Raw genomic sequence first — 19835 nt, 5'->3', positions numbered from 1 at the left:
TTCAAAAAACGAAAAAAAAAAAAATTTGCTTCCCCCCGCTTTCCCCCGATTGGTTACTTCCCCATTGATCCTACACCTATATGTGTATATATATATATATATATACAAACACACACACACACACACACACACACACACATATATATATATATATATATATATATATATATATAGTGGTAGGATCAAGAGGGAAGTAACCATTCGGAGGGAAGCGAGGGGAAGCAAAAACTTTTTTTTTCGTTTTTTGAAAAAACTTTGTTCACGAACATTATAGATGAGATGAAAATATGAACATTTAGTAGAGACACTTTATGATAAATGTTTTTATTTTGGCGGGAAAACGCTCGAAGAAGTAATATATATAACAATTATCGTGTTTTTCGAGCGTATTTTGAGGTTTTGGCTATTGGGGTTTAGATATTAGGGTTTATAGGGTTTAGATATTAGGGTTTAGAAATTTAGGGTTTAGGGTTTAGATTTAGGATTTAGATTGAGTTTTTAACACGAACGGTTTAGAGTTTAGGGTTTAGGGTTTGGTGTTTTGGGTTCATAAACCCAAAACACCAAACCCTAAACCCTAAACTCTAAATCGGGTTAAATTTTACTTCACAAAACATGAAGAAAAAAAACGTTCATATTCTTCACAAACAATATTATCTTGAATGTTATTTTTGTCGATCGTTTTTCCGCCTAAATAATAACATTCATCACGAAGTGTCTCTTCTAAATGTTCATATTTTCGTGTGATCTTGATGCCGAAAAAAAAAATTCAAAAAAACGAAAAAAAAAAAAATTTTTACTTCCCTCCGATTGGTTACTTCCCCATTGATCTTGCATATATATATATATATATATATATATATATATATATATATATATATATATATATATATATATAAAACAAAATATGATTAGTAATATACTAATGAAAAGTGACAATGTACGAATCTATCACCCTTATCAAAATGTTCTAAGATTGAAGTTAAACATAAATACTTTCGTAGTGTGCCAATCGAGAACTATAAACGAGTAGCTGATGTGGTGGTATTATTTGAACAGATGAATGAATTTTTGAATCAGAACACAAATCTGTTGACGATACACTCTAATTCCATACATATTCTGCTTGGTTTTCTTGTCCAAAAAAAAAGGTCAAAATAAATACACTACTCTCACTTTCAAATCCAAACCGAAACTAAATTTTATAGATTTACATTGAGAAGATAAGAGACACCAAATTTGGTTGGATCTTCTCTTACAACTTCATCGTTACACAGCCCGGTCCCACTATTATACATTACGGCTAGTGTGTCAACGAGCTTTGGCAAAAGTTCGACTGGACACACCACGCAATAATTTGATAAAACCGAGAAAACTGAGCTTTCCATCGGTGTGTCTGATCCAGTCGTGCAATACAGAATGAACGGAAACTGACGGGCCAAGACCAAGTTCCTAAAAATTGCAAAAAATGATTATTAAATGTTCAAGAAAAAGGAATCCCGTTTTGAATTATTGATTCTGTGAGAAAGGTGAAAACTTTGATAGAAAAACAAGATTATTCGGATCATGATTTAAGATTTTAAAAATCGCCTCTAATTGGGTCAATTTGGGTCATAATCAAGGTTTACAAAAATCGCTACTCGAGGAGTACTCAGTCGGGACTTTTTAGGGAGTACACGCCAACTCGGGGGCTACTCAGATGTTGACCAAGTTTGACTTTGACCAATTTACCGAGTAATTCCGGGTTTGGCTGATTTTTGACCGAGTTTGACCGAGTTTGACAGAGTTCTCGCCAGGTACTCCCGAGTTGCAAAAACCGAGTACTCGCAGAGTAATTCGGAGTTCTGCAACACTCATCATAATGTAACACAAATTGCATAAAAAGTTAATCAAAATTATTACATAAGTTAAACTTACAGAAGCTAGTTCATCGATCATGATGGCTCGGTTCCCATCTTTATCAAATAATTCATACGCGACACGTGCATGTTGTTCCCATCTATCATGAGCTTCAAGTTGATGAACACTTAACGAAGCTGCACAAAATTCATCAAACTCCATTCTTCTGTATTGAAGTGCATTAAGCTGTATATAAAAAAAAAAAAAAAAAATGTTACAATCATATAAAAATTCAAGACACAATAATAGGTAATAATCGAATAACATTTTGTTAGAAGTTTTTAAGGATAGTACCGATGTTAAAAAATCTTGAACGCGTGACTCTTTCATTGCATCTGTAGCATGCTTCATCAAGGCCTGACCAGGTTTAAAAAGTAAAAATTGACATTTGAAATAAAATAAAGTTTTTGAATTTGTTTTGTTGGTTACTAACCACTTTGATATTCTCCATGCTTATAGATCCGTTTTTGCTCGGTTCTAATAAAGAAAACTGTTGCTTTAGGAAAAACAAGTCATCTGTTGTCAGCGTCTTCACTAATGTCTGCAAATTAATGTAACACGACTAAAATTAAGTTACTTCATTCAAGAAAGTCAAATGGGTTAAACGGGTCAACTGGACTGAAAGTCATTTATTAAGCAAATAAACTCGTTCACCACTTTATTTACAAATTTAGGATACTGTAATGAATATATAGTTTTCATAATTATATTTATTGATTATTGATTATCATTCAAGAACTTCAAAAATGGAACTAACCCATCCTACCCATTTTGACATGTTACACAAACCTCCCGACCCGCTTATCTTGCCACCTCCTTTTATAATTTGAAACAAGATAATAAGGATATACAAGAACTTTAAAATGACATACCCGTATAGCAGCTTTACGAAGAGGAGATGAACGCATATAACCCTTCATGTGTTTCAAAATTGAGATGTCAAGTGGTACTTTTACATCGTGAGTATTTCTAAGCCATGGATGACCTGCAAGTTGCAAAAGTCGGGGACGAGTCAGTCAGGACCTTGGAGGGATGAGTCCGGGACGAGTCAGGTGTTGACCAACATTGACTTTTAGAAATAAATAATATAAATTAATCTTATATATATTACACATAAAATATATCAAACATAAAATATAAATATTTTTATAGGGCAAAAATCTAATTTTAAAAAGTATTAAAATTTTGACCAACTTTGACTGTGACCCGACTCAGACTGACTCATCCCAACTTCAACTCGATTTTGACCTAAATGTTTAGGGTTGACCGACTTTTTAGGAGTATTTGGGCGAAACGGGACGGGTTAGACCCCAAACCGACGTGTCAGCCGACTCGGGCAATTTTTACAACTATGCATATTAGTATATCATCAAAACGGGCTAACCGCAGAAGAAAGTAAGTGGTCTTATCTGAGTAACCAACTCGTTTAAATCCAAATAAAACCATTTGAGGTTTCAAAAATTGTAACGCAAAGTAATTATCCAATAATTATCCAAGATAACCGGTTTCCAATGTCACATCAAAAAAGTCAACAAAGTCAAAAGGTACCAACATGTAAGCAGGTAACATCAACATTTGATTGGTTACCGCTTTAGTTTACCTAGAGCTAAAAAAATTTGTAAATTATATGATTTTTCTGGCCTAAAAAGTCAACAAGGTCAAAACACATACTCAAAGCCTGAGCAGCGGTCATTCGTTTCCGAGGATCCTTATTCAACAATCTTTTAACAAAATCTTTAGCCTCATCGGATAACGTAGGCCAAGGTACTTCATCAAAACTTGGATGAGCTTTTAAAACGGCTCGAAAAATCCCGGATTCAGTGCGGGCCCAAAAGGGTCGACTGCCACATAAAAGAATATACGCTATAACACCAATACTCCATACATCAGCCTCGGTGCTATATGATCTATGTAAAACTTCAGGCGCCACATAATATGCACTTCCCACAATGTCATTAAGCTTTTCGTCTACAAAATTTATTTATATTTACGAAATCAGAAATAGAGATAATGAGAGATAGGAAGTTATATATATATATATATATATATATATATATATATATATATATATATATATATATATATACACACTTATAGTTACATATAAATAATAATAATAGGAAGTACCTGGCTTTACAAAGTCTGACAAGCCGAAATCTATGGCTTTAAGTTGTGAGTTGTCATCGTTGGATGCAAAAAGAAAATTCTGATCCAAAAACAAAAAGTCGTTAAAAGGTCATTTATGGAAAGGAACTATTATTTGTTATTTGTTATCAATATGAAAATCGCAATAAATTGTAGTTACCCAACAAATTTACAAGCAGTGATCCGTACACCATCAAAATTTATCCATACAGTACCAAAACAGCTTTATAGGGTTGTAGTGTTGTACAATACAACATTATAATGTATGTTTAGTGGTGTATGGATAATTTTGATGGTGTACGGATCATCACCCATTTTGCAATATTTGTTCATCTAGCCATTAGTTATAATATTACCCGAGTTGCAAAAAATAATGATTTTTACTTGGATCAACAAAATATCTCACCTCGGGCTTCAGGTCACGGTGCACCACACCTTGAAGATGACAAAATGAAACGACATTTAATATTTGTATCAACACAATCTTCGCATCGTCTTCTGTGTATTTCCCACCTCTACAAACAAACAAATAAAAAATAAAATAAAAAACTCCACGTTAAATAACTTTAAAAATTACTTGTTGCAGGATAACGTAAATGCAAAAAAAAAAAAAAAAAAAAAAAAAGAAGTTACTTAAGTGACATAATACCTTGCAAGGATTCTATCTAAGAGCTCACCTCCTTCACATAACCTAAAGAATATGCAGTTTAACAATAAGTAAACCATAAGACGAATTGAAGTACACAAAAATAAAAATGAAATGTGGGATTATATCTTAACTTCACCACTTACTCCATAACAACATAGACATTATCGTGATCTTCATACGAATCATAAAATTTCACCAAGTTTTCATGTCCCGACAAAGCTTTTAATATCTTTACCTCCCGTCTCACATCCTCAATCGCTATGGCGGTTGTCATCTATGGCGAAAAAAATAAACTTCAAATCAAATACTTGAAATGCCATAGTGCAAATGAAAGTATGCAGAATTTAGTCAAAAGATCCAATGATCTATAAAAATTGCAACATTCCTTTTTCTCTCAAACTTCAAAAGTCAAAATTACTTATATTCCATTATCAGTGATTTACGCCCAGCCGCCCACTAAATATTTCTTTTGTTTGGTTGACCAAACTATAAGATTCTTTCTGTATGCTTCAACAAAGTTATGAAACTACATGTCAAAACCATATATTAAAATTAAAATTTATACTAATGGGATGTATTTTCTTTAAATACATCAGTACTCTGAAAACAATACATTCGATTATAATTACAATTACAATTACAATTACAATTACAATTACAATGATTATATACCACTGCAAGTAAGATTAAAAACAGTAATTAATAGTTTAGACTTGTTTCAAGTTCTATGATACCATTACTAAGGAGAATTATCAATTTATGTATCTATTATAATAATTATATATTATAGAGTAGATATAAATATAATAGCACATTAGCACTTTTCAATAACTAAAATCAAATTACATTATGTTAACCATACAGTAACAGTATCAAATTTCAATATCCATAAGAGCATATTCAAACTCAATTTCAGATCTAAGTATAATCCATCAGATCACCCATTTAATCCAAGCTAGACACCAATTCACATATCAATTATTAAAAATTAAAACTTGAATTAAAGAAAAGAAATCAAACCTTTGACTTTGGAATAATTTTTACTGCAACAGTCTGACCTTTAAATTCCCCTTTCTTGAATTTAGCTTTGCATGTATTCCCAAAATGCCCTCTTCCTACTTCTTCACCAATTTCATATTTACTCCCAAAATTCTTTGAAAAACCAAAACTTTTATCTAACCCCATATTCCTATCCACCTCATCAACTTCCGGTATCGCCGCCGTGTTTGGCTTAACGGAGCTACGCCGCCGTGCCAACGCCTTAATGTGCTTCGCCGGCGACGGCGGCCGTTTAAAAAACCTTCTGGGTGTTGTTGAATTAGACCCCCCATTTGGCGCCGGAGATGATTTCTTTGAAAAAAGGAAGTGAGCTGGACTTGGACTGTAAAATGGAAACAATGGTGTTTTTTTTACAGCTTCAATTTCATCTTTTTTATTGACATTTTCATCTGGGTGTCGCTCATTACCCTCTTCTACCGGAATATTTGATCTCCGGTGACCGGAAAGTTTGGTTTTTGCAGAGGGTTTGGAGCTGCAAACACCCATTTTGTAAGGCTTGTTTGCAAATTTATAAAATTAAGTACTTTTTTTTATTAAAGATTGAAACTTTATGATGGGATATTGAATTTGAATTGAAAAGGTATTGAATTTTGATCTGGGGTTTAACATAAAATTGGATATTGGAGAAAGAGGATTGAGATCTCTAGATGGTGATAAAAGGAATTTGGTTTTGTGAGTTTAATATGAATTGACCACTCAGAAATTTGTATTAAAGAGAGATTTAATGATAGTTTTATTGAAGTTTGAAAAGCAATCCGGTCCAAACATCGATTGAAATACCATATTTTATCTCAGTTTGTAAATAATTTTTAATTATTATATAATTTAAAAATTATTAATTAAATATAGTAATTATTAATTAATTATTTATTAAATATTAATTATATATTCATTATTTTATTTTTATATATTCATTATTTTATTAAGGGAGATGATTCTCACACACACTTTTTTAATCCTCACACACCAATTGAGTATTATTAGAAGAGTAAAAGGTTAAAATAAGTGTGTGAGGATCAAAAAAGTGTGTGTGAGAATCATCCCCCTTTTATTAATTATATATTCATTATTATTATATTATATTAATGTATTTTATAAGAATGGGATTATGCTTATATGAAGGGGGATGATTCTCACACACTGTTTTTTGATCCTTACACACCCTTTTACCCTATTATTAGGGAGGAGTTCAAGTAAATTGGTGTGTGAGGATCAAAAAACAGTATGTGAGAATCATCCCCCTTATATGAAAGTGTTCACAAGGCAGTGGATAATACTAGCTTTGCTTAATACTTCTCTTTGGAATATTAAATTACTTCAACTTTAATATATACTGTAATGTAATGTAATGTAATGTAATGTTGTATAATGTAATTCATTTAAATTTGAGAGTTTGACTAGATAATAAAGTTAATACTGACTGAAACGTTTTCTGCTATACGATAATATATATATATATACCTTAAATTCTTGAACGGAAAATGATATAGTACTTGACAAAGTGCACAATGCCTTAAAACGCATGTGAGATCAGATTGTTCTTGAATTTTGTCATGAAAGAAAAGAAGAAGAAAAAAATGAAGATAAATAAAAGGAAAGAAATATGATTTCTTACAATTTGAAGTGAAAGATTGAAAAAAAAAAAAAAAAAAATCATATAAATCTCTAAAATAATGACGTCATAAATAAGAAATATTCAAATTTAAAAAAATTTAAAATTAAAGAAAAAATATCTAAGCCTCATAATAATGTCATTAAAATAATTAATTATTTTTAGTAAAAATATTAACATGTTAATTGTATAATATATGATAAAATACTCTCGTAATCATATGTACAATATTTGAAACATTATGTACAACTTTATGGTAAAACAGCTCCATGATCATATGTATAATTTTTGAAACATTATGTACAACCTTATGATAAAACACCCTCATAATTATATGTATAAACTTTAAAACAAATTGTACAAACTTTTACAAAATACCCCATGTGTAGCGACCCGACCAAATCATGTTTGACGGCGCCGTCTACTTAGGTCCCGTTACGTGGTCATAAGTCTTTAAAACAACGTTTGACCAAAAGATATGTCGCATTCATTTTAAATGTAAAGATTGTTCAAAGTTTACGGGAATAGTTCCACCACAAGTTACGATACAAAGTTTTAAGTACAAATGAAACTTATGCGACACAATTTAAAAGTAGTCAAAAGACGCTCCATGTATGCATATATACTCGACATCCGATGCAAGTATCAAAATAATGAGCGGAAGCATGTATCATGTATCGTTCAAGGACCTGAGAAAAACATAGAAATCTGTCAACGAAAACGTTGGTGAAATTATAGGTTTAAGTAAGTAAGTACAAGTGAATCACAAGAATTGCATCAATGAAATAATAGTAATACATTCCAAAAGTTTGTTTCACGAGCACCCAATTATCAATGCTTAACATTTCCTTCCATTGAACCCCATCACTTAGTGCTAGAACATACACTGTTTCTCGAAAATATATTTCATTCGTAAACGGTAGCGAACCGTTTGAATGAGGGTTTGTCAAACCCATATGGATCCATACAACATAAGTTCTCGCTTACACCCGGCAAGTGTAACTAATGATAATCGAATTGAGGATTTTGTTCTAAACTCGTATGTAGAATGTTTGTTTTCCTGTACTTGTGTTCACTTAGTAAAGAAATGTTTATGTTTTCTCATCCCAAATGTAAGTTCAAAAAGAGTAAAAGTGGGACTATGATCTCACCTTGAGTGCACGAGTAGTAAAGTACTTCAACAAGTAAACGTGTGCAAAGAACAATGCTAGTCTTGACCTAAACAATAGGTTGTATCAATAACGGTAAACACGATAGGTCAAAGATGTTCAATTAGTCCTATGGCTCGTTAAGACTCGATCATAATAGCATGTGAATCAAATTGTCATGTTTCATGCAAGGTACAAGTATAAAAACATGTTAGAACGATTGCACAAATATTTGGTTAAGTTTGATTAAAAGTCAAACTTTGGTCGGTGAAAGTCAACGAAAGTCAACACGTTCGGGTCGGGTTCCGAACTATTTTTCTGAGGTTTTTATTCATATATAAGCATGTTAGAACAAGTCTCATGTGAATCGGAGGTCCGTAGTATGCCAAACATTTTTCGTATTTTGGACATGGAGGTCAGAACCTGACCCCCTTATATGTCGCGCCGCGACATGAAAGGGCCGCGCCGCGGCAAAGGCCGGGTGCTGGTGCCTGGCCAGTCCCAAATGTTCAAGTCTCAATCCAAAACCTTTTTGTGCATAAAACACAAACCGCTAACACTTAGGACTCGCACCTTATATCGTTGGAAAGCTCTTTTGACGTAGAATGCAACTAAACACAATTCATCAATCAAAAACCTCATTTGTAACAACCGAGTTTTCAAACCAAGTGATCATTCAATGCACACATTAATGCTTCAAACTCACCAATGCACATTTAATGATTTAGGCATTCAATGCATACATATGACATGTCATTTTGTAGGTAATTGAGCATACAATACAACTAACAACTTACTAACAACAAATCATGGCAATCAATGCATCAAATAATCATTTCAAGTTCATTAAACCCTAGCTCAATTCCACCAAAAATCACTAATCAAGTTTATGGAGTTTTCTCAAGCAACCTACACATCAATTTGAAGCTAGTGATACTAGGAACACAATTAAAACATGAACTTTTAACATCTAACAACATATGATCATCCAAAATTCAAGAACAACACACCAAAATTCAAGTTCATGCTAGTTACACTAAAACAACGAGATCGAGCATATAAATTACACACACGACATCACAATGAGCCATAGACACTAACTAACACCATTTCAAGTCAAAAACACGAATTTAGAGAAATCTAGAGTTTTAGAAATGTTACCCAAACGAGATGAAGTTGGTACCAAAATGAAGAGGATGAAGAGAGGATCACGAATATGTAATTTATTTTGTTGTAAGCCTCCTAGATCGAATTTAGATGATGATTGAATGAATTTGAAAATGGTGTGTGTGTTCTTGCTAGAGAGAAAGAGAGAGAGATGGAGATGATAATGAATGAGTGAAAGGGGTTTGACCCTTTGACCTAGTCAAGGTTTTGATCCCTTGTCAAGTTTAGTCCCTCAACTTTCGTTCGGGTGCGTGAATTACCTAAACGAGATAATTTAAAACGCGTATCAACGGAAGATGTTATAAACATATAACGGAGTTTAAATTAGTATAACGGAAAAGTAGACGGAAAAAGGCGGGATGTTACATTACCTACTCCTTAAAAGAAATTTCGTCCCGAAATTTAAGTAGGCGTAGTAGTCGTTGTTTCTTCCTCGAGATCTTGCGTTTCTGAATTCACGAATAGATGAGGATACTTCCTTTGCATTTGATCTTGTCTTTCCCAAGTAAACTCGGGTCCTCTTTTGGCGTTCCAACGGACTTTAACAATCGGGATTCGACTTTGTTTCAATTTCTTGACGAAGGTGTCCACAATTTCAACCGGTTCCTCCACAAAATGAAGTTTGTCATCAATAGTAAGTTCCTCGAGAGGAATGACGATATCGGGTTCGGCAAGACACTTTTTCAAGTTAGATACATGGAAGGTAGGATGAACGGAACTCAGTTGAGGCGGAAGATCTAAACGATAAGCAACGGTTCCAATACGCTCCAAGATTTCGAAAGGACCAATATACCGCGGATTTAGCTTCCCGCGTTTCCCAAAACGGATTACACCCTTCCAAGGTGCGACCTTTAACATTACTCGGTCACCGACTTGAAATTCAAGATCGTTGCGTCGTTTGTCGGTATAGCTCTTTTGACGACTTCGGGCCGTCCTAAGCCTATCTCGGATTTGAACGATTTTCTCGGTGGTTTCGTGAATGAGTTCGGGTCCGGTGATTTGCACGTCGCCTACCTCGGCCCAACAAAGAGGTGAACGACATTTTCGGCCATATAGCGCTTCAAAAGGTGCGGCTTTAATACTCGCGTGATAACTATTGTTATAAGAGAACTCGGCGAGAGGTAAGTGCTTGTCCCAAGCTTTTCCGAAATCAACCACGCAAGCTCGTAACATGTCTTCCAAGGTTTGGATTGTACGTTCGCTTTGTCCATCGGTTTGAGGATGATATGCGGTGCTCATGTCTAAACGCGTTCCCAACGCTTCTTGCAATGTACGTCAAAATCTAGAAACGAAACGGCCATCTCGGTCGGAGATAATCGATAAAGGTACACCGTGTCGGGCTACGATCTCCTTAATGTAAAGTTGTGCAAGTTTCTCCATTTTGTCCGTTTCTTTCATGGCAAGGAAGTGTGCAGATTTGGTGAGACGGTCAACAATAACCCAAATGGTATCATAACCGCCCGTCGTTTTTGGTAGTTTGGTGATAAAATCCATCGTTATTCTTTCCCACTTCCATTGCGGGATCTCGGGTTGTTGAAGTAGTCCGGACGGTCTTTGGTGTTCGGCTTTGACTTTGGAACATGTCAAACACTTGGAAACATAAGTAGCTACGTCCCTTTTGATGTTCGGCCACCAATATAGTTGTTTAAGGTCGTGGTACATCTTATTGGCACCGGGGTGAATCGAGTATCGTGACTTATGGGCTTCATCTAAAATAAGGCTTCGTAGGTCCCCATAACTAGGCACCCAAATCCTTCCAGCGTAATATCGGAGTCCGGTCTCCCTAATTTCGAATCGAGAGACGAGAATGTTCAAGAGCTCGTGTGAAAGGTTTTCATCCTTGAGGGCCTCATCTTGGGCTACACGAATTTGACTATTGAGGTTGGTGTGAATGGTGATGTTTAAAGCTCGGACACGAAGAGGCACCGCTCTTTCTTTTCGACTTAAGGCATCGGCTACTACGTTTGCCTTCCCGGGATGGTAACGAAGCTCGCAATCGTAATCGTTCAAAGTTTCAATCCACCGTCGTTGTCTCATGTTTAGTTGCTTTTGATCGAAAATGTGTTGGAGACTTTTGTGGTCGGTAAAGATAGTACTCTTGGTTCCATAAAGATAGTGTCTCCACATTTTAAGTGCAAAGACAACGGCTCCGAGTTCGAGATCATGCGTCGTGTAGTTTCGTTCATGAATTTTGAGTTGTCGAGAAGCATAAGCAATGACTTTCGTTCGTTGCATCAATACACACCCAAAACCATGTTTCGAGGCATCGCAATATACAACAAAATCATCATTGCCTTCGGGAAGTGACAAGATAGGAGCGGTGGTTAGCTTCGTTTTCAAGATTTGGAATGCGGATTCATGTTCGGTCGCCCAAATGAATTTCTTTCCCTTGTGAGTTAATGCGGTTAGAGGACGTGCAACCAAAGAGAAGTTTTCGATGAATCTACGATAGTACCCGGCGAGACCCAAGAATTGACGAATGTGAGTAGGAGTAGTAGGAGTCTCCCATTTACTAATGGCTTCGATTTTCGTGGGATCGACTTTAATACCTTGATCACTTACAACATGACCAAGAAATTGAACTTCCTTCAACCAAAATTCACACTTGGAGAATTTGGCATAAAGTCGTTCTTGTCTCAAGAGTTCAAGCACAAGTCGGAGATGTTGTTCGTGCTCTTCTTCATTTTTAGAATAGATCAATATATCATCGATGAACACAATAACGAATTTATCGAGATACGGTTTGCACACGCGGTTCATAAGATCCATGAACACCGCCGGGGCGTTAGTGAGACCAAATGGCATGACGAGGAATTCATAACTACCATAACGAGTCCGGAAAGCGGTTTTGGAGACATCTTCCCCCTTAACCCTTAATTGATGATAACCCGAGCGGAGATCGATTTTCGAATATACACAAGACCCCTGTAGTTGATCAAAGAGGTCATCGATGCGAGGAAGAGGATATCGGTTCTTAACCGTCAATTTATTTAGTTCACGATAATCAATGCACATTCGTAGGGATCCGTCTTTCTTTTTAACAAACAAAATCGGAGCGCCCCAAGGTGAATGGCTAGGTTGGATAAAATCACATGTACAAACTTTGAAGCATATTGTACAACCATCATAAAATAATTGAATTTCAGTTTTAAAAAAAATTAAAGAGGCATTTGTTATTACTAATAATTATTATTAAAAAATATAAATACTTAAGAGTAAACTTGATTATTATTATATTATTATTATTCAAATATTGTTCTTTTTACGGAATTAATTACGTTACATATATATGCAAAATACGTGTATCAATAAAATGTTGTAATGTAACTTTTATGACAAGAAAAATAATAATTGTGATGAAAATTGAAAGAAAGTGGTGGGAGAATAAAGGTAGTTCATTTATTCTGATCAAGTTAAGTATATCAATATGTTTGTAAAAACAATGATAAGTTTCTTAGTCGGAATCTGTGGTTCCACAGGTCATTAAACTAAATGACTTTAGCATTTACGTTCACTTAATACCTATTACATATCATTAAACTGTTTCGTTTAAACAAATTCGTGGTTCCACGGGTCATTTCACTAGTATATCATTATTTATCATTTCACTTTTTTTTCTCTCCGTAGAAAAGTCATGAACACATAATTTTTTCTTTTGGGTAAATTTTTTGTAAAATAAAAACTACATGGTAATTATTATTATTTTTTTCGAACAGTGATATCAGCATCGCCCACTCAGATGAGACTTAACCACCTTTGCGATCATATGCCACCCACACACTTTAGGAGGAAACTCAATCCACGACGATGTTGATAGTACCATCAAAGATTGTAAAAACCCCTAAGACCTTCTCAAAACGCATTGATGTTGGCAGTATTATCAAAGGTTGAAAACTCCCACTTGAAGTGAGAATCGAACATTATTTGACAGTACCTCAAATATTGAATCTCACCTCATACCACTCAAGCAAAGCTTGGGTATTATTTTTTTGATTCAATTTTTTTTTTTTTCAAATAAAAACTCAAACAAAGGTGTGTTTATTGTTTTGTTTAGACAATGATATGAGTACTTTCCTATTACCGATAAATTGGAAATACGGAATGAAAAGCGAATATGCTTGACTAATACAAGTATATAGGTTTTTGTATGTATTATTTATCGAACATATATTGAAATATAATGAAAAAAAAAAGTAAAAAATAAAAAATTCGGTTGATAATGAAAGATGGCTATAGAACAAAACGTTCTCCGTGTTGAGTAGAATAGAATAAAAAATTGTGACAAAACTGTAAGAATTATAAGACCTAAACAATAGAGTAATTACGGATAATTACCCTTCCACAATCGACAAACGAAAGCATAATAATGAAAAGATTAAAGAACGTGAGATTTAACGTGGTTATATGTAATCGAATGTCGATTACTTTAATCCACGGACCAACTAGAGAGATTTCGTTGATATAATTCGTGCATATACATGAGAGTTACAATAGAATGCTCATATAGGTCAAAAACACCTTGGAGAAAAAGAAAAACATAAATATGGAAACTACCTGTCAGACACTAGCAGCGTCGCGCTTATAAGGCAAAACCCGGACATACGTTTTCTTCAAACTGATGCTCTTTTCAAGTGTTAGGCCGCGTCGATCCTCTCCTCTTGAATTACTTCCTTCGACTTGTTTTGATATCCTTCACATCCAACAAAAACTCGGTTTAGGTTCGGTTCCAAAGAACTCGTTCGGAGCTCAAAAGTTTAATTAAGAGCTGAAGTACTGAAGAAGGTTTGGTAATTAAGTTTAAGGTTGCTTTTAAGAAAGAATAATGTTTTCAAAAATAAGTTCATATAATATACAGTAAAAAATGGTGCTTTTGAGTTCCGAGTTTAAAAGATTGCATCTTTGATTATGTATATAATTAGATAAATTTGATGATAAACATATACAAGTATAAAGAATGTCAACTGGTTAAAAGCTTTCTGCTTCGTCAACAGCAAATAAAAAATATATTTTATCCAAATGTGATGCATATATAATATTATTCCTGAGCGGAATTTGTCATCTTCTCTACATATATTAATTGAATTTTGAAATTAAAACTGAAATGGAAAGCTAAATTTGATAGTATCTGATAAGATGTATATGGAATGGAATTTAAATGTTCAGTTTGCTTGTCCTTTTCGCACAACAGATAGAAAATTCCATATGCTTATTTAATTATGTCGGAGTATTTTAGTAGGATTTGTTAAAAATTGTTTTAGGTCGTTATAGTTAGATTTAAATTTTCGATTCCCTTTAGACCACTCCCAACGGTGAGCCATCGGGCCGCCCTCCTTGCACTTCCTCGAGGGCGCCGATGGCATTGTACCGCCATGGCTCCCCCCTCCCTCGTACTCAAGCTCCTCGCCCTGGAAAATTTCCTCATATCCACGAGAGTGAGGGCGAAGTTTTGTGGTTTTTTCAATTTTCAGTGCATTTTTTTTTCCTTTTTTTTGCTGTAAATTTATATATCATGAAAAATGGAAGTTTAAAAAAAGGTGGGTGAGGTTGAGGAAGGGGTGAGGTTGAAGATGAGTTTGGTAGGTGTAATTTATTTAATTTTGTATTTTATATTTTTATTTATATGGGACCCACTACAAAATTGATAGTTGCTAAAAATTGGGAGTTCTATACTAGTAGTATACGTGTAGTCTTCTTTTGATTTTTGTTTTTTTTTTTGTTTTTAATCATTATTTCATATATTTGATTGGTAAATTATTGATTTTTAACTCTAACTTAGTTTTAATAATAATACATAAAGTAAATAAAAAAATTGAGGAAGTATGTCATGGTTGGCAATGGTGTGTTATGGGAGTGTTATGGGAGGAAGTGGTGAGAAAAGAGGAGAGAGAAAGCTGATGTGGCGCTGAGTAAGTGCCCATGACGGCGTCATGGTTGGGAGTGGTCTTACAAGCCGGCTAATTTAACTACTCGTTTTACAAAAAGATTAGATACATATTATATATTGGCAAAGAAATATGGAGTAATAATAATAAGACTGAGACAATAATATTATAATTTATAATAGAAAAAGTGAGAGAGAGAGAGAGAGAAAAAGCGGGAGCAAGAGGAATGACGTCAAGGATAATGAGAAATGTGGTCAACTACAACGGAGAGGATCAGGGAACAAGGCAATGGAAACTACTGGTATCACAAGACAAGGATAGGTGAAAATTAGGTCACATCATTCATGATCCGTAATTTCCCCGAAGATTGAAGTGTCACAGACCTTTGAAAAATATTCAATCATGAAACTTTGAGGGAAATCTTCATCCCACCAAAAAGAAGACTTAAGATTGGGAAAAAGTTCCGGTTTGGTAACATATGAAGGGATACATGTCAATGACATCGAAGAATTTGCAAAGAAACTCTGCAACATAAGTGCTGGTGGATTACAGATTCGGGCCTACAAAACATGGAATAAAAGCCCCAAAACCCCATTCAAAACCCAGTAGATAACAAGCAGAGTGAACCGGGGCATTTTAACAACAATAACTTTGTGGACGGTTGTAGGTATAAAGAGGTAGTTGATGCTAGGGACATTTTGAATGCCAAATTAAGGCATAAACAGACTGCTCATAAGAAAATAAAAGAGAAGGAAAAGGTAGAATTTCTAGGGAAAATCGGTGCACTATGTGCGATTGAAGGAATGAATGATATTAGCATCAAATGTTTTGGCGATTGAAGGAATAAATGATATTAGAAATCCGGTTGTAAATATATCGATGACGTTTTAATATTTTCGTTGCCCAGTATCGTTCACATAATTCTAAAAGCTAGCAAATATAGCGATACCGAACGATCACATAGAAGTTTTTTTATTATTTTTACTGAGATTCAAGATTTTATCAATCAAAGTTATGTTAGAAATTATTTTGGTATTGTTAGTATAATGTGAAATAAAATAAAAACGACTTTAAAACTTTTGTTAACACTTTATATATAATTATAAATTCAAATTCTAAGTGAGTGACTTTGTAATATTTTTAGTCTCTAAGCACTTCTAGATATTATCATGCACGAATTATAATTATCTCAAAATGCATAATTGTAACCACTTAACAAAAGGTGTAAAATACTCCATATATGTCATTTAATACCAGCATGATCATTGACATTAGTTAGTGGAAGCATACACGAGATCGTCTATTTTATAGCGAAGTTTCGTTTTCAAATTTCATACCACCACTTTTTAACCTCACACTATTATATACACTTTAAAGCATTATATTATATTATACTATATATATATATATATATATATATATATATATATATATATATATATATATATATATATATATATATATATATATATATATATTGGTAGGATAAAGGGGGAAGTAACCAATCGGGGGGAAGTGGGAGGAAGCAATTTTTTTTAAAAAAAAAACTTTGTTCACGAACATTATAGATTGATGAAAATATGAACATTTAATAAAGACACTTTGTGATAAATATTTTTATTTTGGCGGAAAAACGCTTGAAGAAGTAATATATAACAATTATCGTGTTTTTCGACCGTATGTTGAGGGTTTAGATATTAGGGTTTATAGGGTTTAGATATTAGGGTTTAGAAATTTAGGGTTTAGAGTTTAGATTTAGGATTTAGATTGAGTTTTTAACACGAACGGTTTAGAGTTTAGGGTTTAGGGTTTGGGGTTTGGGGTTTAGGGACTAAACCCAAAACACCAAACCCTAAACTCTAAACTCTAAATCGGGCTAAATGTTACTTCACAAAATATGAAGAAAAAAAAACGTTAATGTTGGTTAAGATTCAAAGCATAATATTCAAAAGTTAATCACTTTGTTTTGATGATTACACACAAGAACTAAGTAGTTAAGTCATATGTAGGACGATATGAGTTCATGAGCCTAAACTATCTCTAGCAAAAGACCAATACTTAAGAAATCATCTTGGGAAAAATGCTACAGGCTGCACCACGGTCGACCGTGACATCAACCGTGTGTGTCCTGCATCAACGAGTTCAAGCTTTTCTAAAACTGCAAACCCATGGCTGACCTCACGGACGACCGCAGCCCGACCGCAGTTTTCTCTGTTACCAATCTTGACCAAATAAAGTTTGACTAGTTCCCGGCATCTATAATTTACAAAACCTTTTTTTAACATACTTATAATAGTTGCCATTTTTGATCTCAAAAGAGTTTTGAACCAAAAGATGTTAATTTTTACTAATCACACCTAATGACATTTTAAGCTTGATTTAGGCTAAAACACTCAAGTATCATATCTCTTTATCATAGTGTCATTTAAACACACTAATAATGGTCATTAAAGTCTCAATTAAAGAGTTGCTCTCCCATTGATTTTATGTATCATTATTTGTATGAAAATGTAATTAGCTAAGTCTAGTCAAGATGTAACAAGAATCACTATGTTCAAACTAGACTCAAACTAGTTCATTTAAGTTGTAACAATGTTCTAAAAGGCAAGAAACTCCCATAAGCTAAATGACAAGTGATTAAGAAAGGTTGATGAAGATTTTGGAAGATAATGGTTTGTCAAGAGACAAAAATCTGCAATTACCTCTTTTGGTAATCAATGACAAATGGTCAAAGATTAAAGACTTTCTTCTTTAATGGACATGTCAACTTCCAAGCTTATGTCCAAAACATAAAAGGTAATGAGGATAATTTCAGAAGTAATTGGCCTTTAGTTGCAGCTATTCAACAAGGGAAAATGACAATTTTCAAAAAACAAAAATGGCCATAAGAATCAGATGTCAGAGGTACACGGTCGAACCACGGTCGACCGTACATTGAGCCGTATGACTTCCAGGCAGATTTCTCTTTCCTATAAAAGTCGAGCCTTGAAGCATTTGAAGACTCACCTCTTGCACTCATATTTTTCTCATACTTACTGATATCATTCTTATACTTAATTTGTAATCTTTTAGAGTGATTCTAGCAAGAGTACTTGTAAGCTTAAAGTTGTAAGTTTACTTGTAAACTATCTTCTTAAAGGGATTTAGAGGATAGTTATGTTTTCACTAGGATAAGTTCATTAGGATCTTGTGGTAAGAGCTATAGGTGTTTGTGAAGTCTTCAAAGGGACGTAAGAGTTCACAAGGTGCGGCTTATCGAAGTACTAGTGTTGTATCCGGACACTCCACCGAGTTTGGAGTATCATAGTGAAGAAAAATCTCAATTCGTAGAATTGAGGAGTGGATTAAGGAAGATTAGTTAACATCTTCCCGAACCACTATAAATCGTTGTGTTTGTTCTCTCTTCCCTTATCTTTTATTTACAATTTAACATATATTTGTATGTAAAGACCCAGAAAATTTCATATTAATAAATTAATTACAGGATTAAATGTTTCCGACACGATAAGTGAACCTATTATGCTGAATCTTAAAAGTTTATTTTTATAATGTAAGTTTTTTTTTTTTAAATTTATAAGAAGAAACGCAAATAAATTAAAGTTGTACAGTAAAACACTATTTGCTACAGTGAAAACGAATTTGCTACAGTAAAACACTATTTACTACAGTGAAAACGACTTTGCTACAGTAAAATACTATTTGCTACAATAAACACTATTTGCTACAGTGAATAATATGTCGACAAACTAGCAAACAAAAGGCCAGACTAGCAATGCGATCGCATGGCAGATACACCAAAAGCCCATGCGATCGCATGGGGACCAAAAACACTATTTGCTACAGTAAATATTATGTCGACGAACTAGCAAACAAAAACATGTTGAGCTGTCCAGCCTGGCCATGCGATCGCATGGCAAAAGCACTGGAAACCCATGCGATCGCATGGGCTACAGGAAATGGAAAAGTACTATAAATACGCCAGTTTGCTCGACGAAGTATACACAAATATATTCTCTGTAATAAATATTTATATTTATAATTATAATCTTAATTATAATTTAAGTTTAATAATAATAAAGTATATACGAGGGTATTTTTAATTCGGGTTTCAAACCGTTTTAAACTAAGGAAATATTGGGTATTGTTCGGGGTATTGTTCTTGAATCCAAGGCCAACCATACAGTTGTCTACCATCATTACGTCTACGCAATTTGCCTACAATATTGAATCTCAATATTGAACCGTGAGTTTATAGTCTCCCTTTTTAAATACTT

At 34.0% G+C, this 19835-nt stretch overlaps 1 protein-coding gene across 1 annotated transcript; it reads right to left on the bottom strand.

The window, feature by feature from the left end:
- Positions 1–1005: 1005 nt before the first annotated feature.
- LOC139847376 (CDPK-related protein kinase-like) lies at positions 1006–6419 on the bottom strand. The gene is made up of 11 exons (XM_071837045.1): positions 5714–6419; positions 4837–4967; positions 4694–4735; positions 4451–4559; positions 4027–4105; positions 3571–3867; positions 2772–2884; positions 2333–2440; positions 2194–2256; positions 1918–2085; positions 1006–1452 (listed from the first exon to the last, which is right to left on the bottom strand). Exons 1-11 carry the CDS (start codon positions 6236–6238, stop codon positions 1312–1314), a joined length of 1776 nt encoding a protein of 591 aa, XP_071693146.1. The 5' UTR covers positions 6239–6419; the 3' UTR covers positions 1006–1311.
- Positions 6420–19835: the final 13416 nt, after the last annotated feature.

Source organism: Rutidosis leptorrhynchoides, chromosome 5 (assembly GCF_046630445.1).
Source record: "Rutidosis leptorrhynchoides isolate AG116_Rl617_1_P2 chromosome 5, CSIRO_AGI_Rlap_v1, whole genome shotgun sequence".
In the NCBI taxonomy this organism is placed as follows: domain Eukaryota; kingdom Viridiplantae; phylum Streptophyta; class Magnoliopsida; order Asterales; family Asteraceae; genus Rutidosis; species Rutidosis leptorrhynchoides.
This window is presented reverse-complemented; position numbering and strand designations above follow the sequence as displayed.

Bases quoted from the DNA above. Each gene is read 5' to 3' on its own strand.
- LOC139847376 (XM_071837045.1), bottom strand. From the start codon at position 6,238: ATGGGTGTTTGCAGCTCCAAACCCTCTGCAAAAACCAAACTTTCCGGT. The intron at 2,257-2,332 runs GTTAGTAACCAA...AAACCTGGTCAG, and splicing joins GCATGGAGAATATCAAAGTG to GCCTTGATGAAGCATGCTAC. The intron at 1,453-1,917 runs GTAAGTTTAACT...TGCAATTTTTAG, and splicing joins TGATCGATGAACTAGCTTCT to GAACTTGGTCTTGGCCCGTC.